Below are 6,784 nucleotides of genomic sequence, written 5' to 3'. Positions count from 1 at the left end.
CCCCTGATATCTGCTTACCATGCTCAAAGCAAAGGCCACATCAGGACGAGTACAAGTCATAGCATACATGACGAGCCTACAAAGGAAGCATACGATACTCGACTCATCTGAGCTATCTCAGCCTCTATACTCAGGCTCTAAGTCTTACTCAGTTTGTCGTTACTCTGGATCGGTGACTCTCCTTTCTTGGAATTCTGCATGCTGAACCTATTCAGCACCTTATCCAAGTAGGTACTCTGACTAAGTCCAATTAGTCTCTTACACTTGTCTCTCAAAATCCTTATCCCTAGGATATAGGCAGCTTCACCAAGGTACTTCATAGCAAAACACTTCCCAAGCCAGAACTTCACTTCCTGTAGAGCTGGGATGTCATTTCCTATGAGTAGTATGTCATCCACATATAATACCAAAAAGCTAACTATACTCCCACTAGCCTTGACATATACACAAGATTCATCTTCGCTCCTCGAAAAGCCAAACTCTTTGACTTTCTCATCGAAACAAAGATTCCATCTTCGAGGTGCTTGTTTCAATACATAGATGGATTTCTGAAGCTTACACACTCTATTAGGGTACTCTGTATTGACAAAACCGTCTGGATGACTCATGTAAAATCCTCAGCCAACTTTCCATTAAGGAAAGCGGTTTTGACATCCATTTGCCATATTTCATAATCATGAAATGCAGATATGGCTAACATAACCCTAATAGACTTAATCTTTGCTACTGGTGAAAAGGTCTCATCATAATCAACTCTCGAAGTTTGAGAAAAGCCCTTTGCAACCAGTCGCGCCTTATAAGTGTTTACATTACCATCCATGTCGGTCTTCTTCTTGAAGATCCATTTGCACCCGACTGTCTTACGACCTGGTACATTGTCAACCAAGTTCCAAACTTGATTGTCATACATGGACTGTATCTCGCTGTCCATAGCCTCTTTCAAATTAGCAGCCTCAGGGCCTGCCATGGCCTCCTTGTAGCTGTTAGGTTCATCCAGACTTACCAGTGTGTTATCACTGATAAGTGTATCACCTTCCACAGTAATATGGAAACCATAGTAATGCTCAGGTGCATTCCTAACTCTCGTGGAACGCCTCAGAGGTACAGACTCGTCGGTCGGATCAACAGGAGTTTCCTGCTCAGGTTGATTGCTAGGGTTTGAGGTTCCTTCACCACTTGACTCTTGAATTTCTTCAAGTTCAATTTGCCTCCTACTGTTTCCTTGGATTATGAACTCTCTCTCGAGAAAGACTCCTCTCCTTGCTACAAAGACCACATTAGCACTAGGTCTATAGAAGAGGTAACCAAAGGATTTCTGTGGGTAGCCGATGAAAATACACCTCTCACTTCGAGGTTCGAGCTTATCGTGAGTCTCGCGCCTCACGAAAGCCTCACAACCCCAAATCTTGATGTGGTCTAGATTGGGAACTTTTCCAGTCCACATCTCGTGAGGTGTTTTGGCAATCTTCTTGGTAGGGACTAGATTAAGGATATGGGCGGCAGTCTCTAAGGCATACCCCCAAAATGAGATTGGTAGCGAAGCTCGACTCATCATAGAACGAACCATGTCCAACAAGGTCCGATTCCGCCTCTCAGCCACACCATTCAACTGTGGTGTCCTGGGAGGTGTAAATTGTGAGACAATCCCACATTCCTTAAGATATTCAAGGAACATTGTACTAAGATACTCACCACCTCGATCGGATCGAAGCATCTTAATGTTCCTGCCCAACTGATTCTCCACTTCCTGTTTAAACTCCTTGAACTTTTCCATGGTTTCTTACTTATGCTTGATTAAAGACAAAACTGCACAAATGGTCCCTGTGGTTTACACAAAATTGTCACTTTGGTCCAAAAAAGTTTGGGCTAGCACCACAAGTCCAAACTTTTCATTTTCTTGCATATTTGGTCCAATGGTTTAACTTCCGTCTATTTCCCTCTGTTAAGTTATGTTTGACTAGTCAAATTAGGGGTATTTTGGTCATTCCCTATTTATGCCCCTTATTTTATATTAATAAAGGAGTCCTATAAGAATGAATCCCAATCCCTCTTTGTCATCGTTCTCACCTTGATCTTCTTCAACTCTGCGATCGTCTTCGATTTCTTCAAGAAATCAAAATCAAAAATGGTGCTTTGTTTTTGTAATAAAATGGCGATAGTTCGCACAGCATGGACCGACAAAAATCCAGGTAGACGCTTCCGGGGATGCCCTACTGAGGTACGCAAATGTTTATTTTTTTGGATTTCAGCTTAAATCTCCCATTACATGTTACGATCTTCTTTTGTTTCTTAAAATTTGAAGGGATCCAAATGTCGATTTATTGGGTGGTTTGATGGTCAAATTTGTGAACGTTCAAAAACCATTTTACCTGGGCTGCCGAGGTCAATCAACAAATTGAAGTCACAAAACACAAGACTCAAGTGTTACCTGTTATGCAGTTGGGTGTTGTTCGTGTTTGTTCTGTTTTATAAGAAGTAGATTGAAGTGTAATGGTTTGGGTTATTTCTAAGCAGTAATTGAAGTGTAATGGTTTGGGTAGTGTTTTAATGTTTTTGGTAGTATCTTGTTTAAGCAATGTAAACTTTTGGGCAATACTTTGTGGTAGTCTTTTGTGGTTAAAATGTAAGCAATGTAAGACATGTTTTGCAAGAAATTGTCAATGGTGATTATATTTGGTATGTACATTTTGACCAATTTATTTTGTTTGTGGTTTTGTTTAAAAGGGCATATTGGTTAATTTATTTAGTTTGTGGTTTACACATTATGAATGACCATTGTATGTTTTGTTTAAAAGGGCATATTGGTCAAGTTCTACAACAAAAAATTATACGTGAGAATAACATCAAGACATTAAACATAACATAAGCCATTACATCAAATCCAGTGTAAATTGTTCCCATACATCACAGGGGTACACTATCAAGTACCAAAAATAACATCCAAATTGCTTAAACCCCTAAACACATAAAGTACTAAACATACAATACATCAAAACATAACATTATCCCAAAAAGACACTTATACCCCTACATACATCAAAATAACTTGAAATCCCATCACTTACCCCCTTGGCCTTTGCAAGTTATAACATTGTGCCCTTTAATTTTACACTTGCTGCAAGTTACTTGGAAAAACTTTCTTGTAAGCTTCCCACTCCCACTAGCAATATGGCTTTGACTCCCACTACCACTAGCAACATTGTCTCCCTTCTTCTGGCTTTTCTCCTCAACAGATTGCCTCCTCTTTTTCTTGGGCCTTCCAGGCTGATTATGGTGTAGAGGAGGGGTGATTTTAATTGGGCATTCACTTATAGGCCATATTGCTCGACCTTTAATAGGCTCTACCTTGTACACATAAGCTGCTTTCCATGTTTCTAGCCAGTGCACCCTGTGTGCATAAGTGTGCAGCTCTCCAACTTCCTCACCATTATCTGCTTTGTCATTTAGGACTGCAATGACATGCTTACAAGGGAGTCCTGTTAATTGCCACTTCCTACAACTGCATACTCTTTCAACTATGTCAACAACATGTTGATCCTGCCATGGCCCTTGCACTTGGTATTTATCTGACCCATTCCACCTAGCTGTGTACTGAGATGCCCAATTCACATTCTTCTCCATGATCTTTGTTGCAGATGGGGTTAGTGGACCAACACACTTCTTTTGCACCTTTATTACATTGCATATTCTTTTCATCATATACTCCACAATGTACTCCAAGCAGGTTATCAGTGGCTTGTCCCTTCCCTCAATTAATTTGCTATTAAAAACTTCACAAAGATTATTCAGAAGCATATCTGAAACTGCTCTACCTGAAAACACCACAATAATGTCAGGATCAAACATATACTAACACAAAAGGGTAAATTTGGAAGCTGAAGTATATACCTGTGAAGTGGCTTCTTGCCCAGTGTTGTGGGGGAATCTGCTTCAACCAATTATAAGCTTCAATATCATATGAGCTGAATTCTTGCATCCTATGATTAAACTGTGGTACTATGGTAGCTGTAGCATAATTCCACAAGTGTTCTTTGTACTCATTAGTTCTCCATGTTTTTCTCATATTGTCATGTATATGCCTGAGACAAAACCTGTGCTCAGCACATGGGAACAACTGAGAAATGACAGCCTGCAATCCCTGTAAAGGAATTAAAACATAGTTAATATAGTACATCCAAATATGTCAAATATAAACAACAAATTACAAACCTTTTGTCTGTCACTTATGAATGTGAAGTTTGAGTTTGCATATAGGTCCAGATCATCTGCAATATACTCTAGGAACCACTTCCAACTGTCAGTGTTCTCAGTCTCAACAATGGCATAAGCTTGGGGGTATATTCCATTGTTGGAGTTAAAATTTGTCCTGGGAAAGGGCCCTTCATAATGCCCCATCAAAACCTAGAAAATCCCTCAGGCAAGCTCTAAACCCCTTCTTCATTCCACCCAAACACACATACATCCTTTTAAACCTTTTTGAGGTAGCACTTAGGTTGGGTTCTGAATCAAACTCTAACTTCATAGTGGTTTCTGGATTAGTAGATTGCAACTCCAGGATGTAATCTCTAAGAACAGCATATTGCTTTTTATAATCACCCTGGACAAGTTTTTTGCAGGTAGATTTGGCCCTGAATACCTTGTGAATATAGAATCCAACTTGATAATCCTTTTGAAGTTGTTCTTGAAGAGCTCTGACTGGGATTGTTGGGTTGGATTCAATCTGGTCCATGATCTGTTTAGAGATAAACTTTGTTGTTGCAGATCTAACTTTTCTTGTCTAGAGGCATCTATGTTCGTGGTTGTAAGTTTTTATGAACCAATTACTATTTACATCTGACCTAGAACCTTGTATCACCCAAGGACAAGGGGTAGGTTCACCCACATGACCATCATTAAAGGCAACAGTTCCTTTACAGATTGCCCTTAACCTCATTTTGTCGTTTTTCACAAAGAATATATTCCTTCTTGTTTCCAGTGCATGCAATTGTATCTTTTCCTTTAACTCCTTCTTATGTTTATATTTTGGTCCTATCCTAAAAGTTACCTTGTGTATCTCACCTTGAGAGAACCTAATCTCCTTCCCCAATTCCTTTATTACAACTCTTCTTTTCCTATCTATATCAGAACCCTCATCCAATGAATCCCATTGATCATTATCTATAGCATCCAACTCTTCATTGACCTCATCACTCTCATTATCTCTATGCTTTGATAATCTTTTTCAAGAAATTCTGCTTCAAGATCTATATTTATGTAAAAATCCCTCATATCTACTTCTACATCAGGGATTATGTTGTCTTCATCCACCCAGAAATCACTATCATCACTGTCCTCACTCTCATCACTTCTTTCATGATTCTCTTCATCAGTCTCTATGTTATCTTCACTTCCATCATCAACTGCAAAATCTCTCATCTCTACATTCTCATCATTGACTTCATTTTTGTCATGATTCTCTTCTTCAGTGACTTCCTTATTAACTACATTGTCCTCACCTTCATGAACCTCATCATCTACATTTTGTTCATTAGACTGTAAAATCTGTTGGTACAACCTAATATCAAAGTCATTAGCTGCCTCATCAAATTCATTAAACCCCTGGTCAAATTCATTAGCTGCATCATCCTTATTCCCACCAATCCTATCAGCACCAACATCATCCATGACCAATTTCTTAATACATGATGACAATGGTTTGTCCTTGATAAATTCCCTTTTCTTAGTATATTCAGGGGATATCGACAAGGCTAAAGCAGCTTCATTTGCTATCACAGATGGTATGCATGTTTGTGGCATGCCATTGGGTTGGTTATTAGTTGAAGGGGCTTGATGTTCCTCAATATCCTCTAATTGCTCAATAATAACTTTTCTTACAGGTTTAGGAGCCATAAAGTAAGTAAGCAAGTTAGTAATACCATGTTCGGTGTAAACCCTTATCAGTTTATGCTCCTTCACATACTGGGCAAGATTGAGGACATCATCATCATTTCCTAGGGCCCGTAACCCAAAATGCATGTCTCCCTTTGGCACTCTAAAATGATAGTAGATAACTGGAGGAACTGAGTATCCTAACCCTTTCATAATCGCATCCATCTCGTGAATAGAAAACTCTTCTATATCTACCATATCTACGTACGTCACAGTACCCTCAATGTAGTTGACATTTGGAAACTTTGTGAACTCACCTCCATGATGTAGCTTGATGGTAAACAATGTAGGGTGTCCATCTTCAACACAAGAGCAAAAAACAAACTTCAGAAGGTATGATTTCTTGTAAGCAAATCAAGAAAATGATCAAAAACAAAATTACATACCATAAACCACCCTTGGGTCGAATGACGTGCTTGACAACCTTAAGTGCCACATTGGTATATGCATTCACTACGAAAAGTCGCCTGATCGAAGCTATCAACCTTGGTAATCAGTTTAGGGTTCTTGATCCCCAGTCAATGAGGAGGGAAATTGTATCGACTCACGGTTTTTAAGGACTATAAATGTGAATTAGGCTCGATATTATCCGTATGGCGATGCATACATACGAACTCTCCTTTACTAATATAAAATAAATAGGGAATGACCAAAATACCCCTAATTTGACTAGTCAAACATAACTTAACAGAGGGAAATAGACGGAAGTTAAACCATTGGACCAAATATGGAAGAAAATGAAAAGTTTGGACTTGTGGTGCTAGCCCAAACTTTTTGGACCAAAGTGGCAATTTTGTGTAAACCACAGGGACCATTTGTGCAGTTTTGTCCTAATAGACATATCCATATCTACTAT

General features: G+C 39.1%; 1 protein-coding gene across 1 annotated transcript; it reads right to left on the bottom strand.

Annotated features, from left to right (window-relative positions):
• Nucleotides 1-3,057: 3,057 nt before the first annotated feature.
• LOC145127763 (uncharacterized) lies at nucleotides 3,058-4,933 on the bottom strand. Its single transcript, XM_079062897.1, has 5 exons — nucleotides 4,832-4,933; nucleotides 4,473-4,732; nucleotides 4,210-4,366; nucleotides 3,889-4,138; nucleotides 3,058-3,812 (listed from the first exon to the last, which is right to left on the bottom strand). Exons 1-5 carry the CDS (start codon nucleotides 4,931-4,933, stop codon nucleotides 3,058-3,060), a joined length of 1,524 nt encoding a protein of 507 aa, XP_078919023.1.
• Between the last annotated feature and the right edge of the window lie 1,851 nt (nucleotides 4,934-6,784).

This window comes from Lactuca virosa, chromosome 7 (genome assembly GCF_052849685.1).
Source record: "Lactuca virosa cultivar CGN04683 chromosome 7, Lactuca_virosa_CGN04683_v6, whole genome shotgun sequence".
Lineage (NCBI taxonomy): Eukaryota > Viridiplantae > Streptophyta > Magnoliopsida > Asterales > Asteraceae > Lactuca > Lactuca virosa.
The sequence above is the reverse complement of the archived record's forward strand: the minus strand, read 5'-3'. Positions and strand labels throughout refer to the sequence as shown.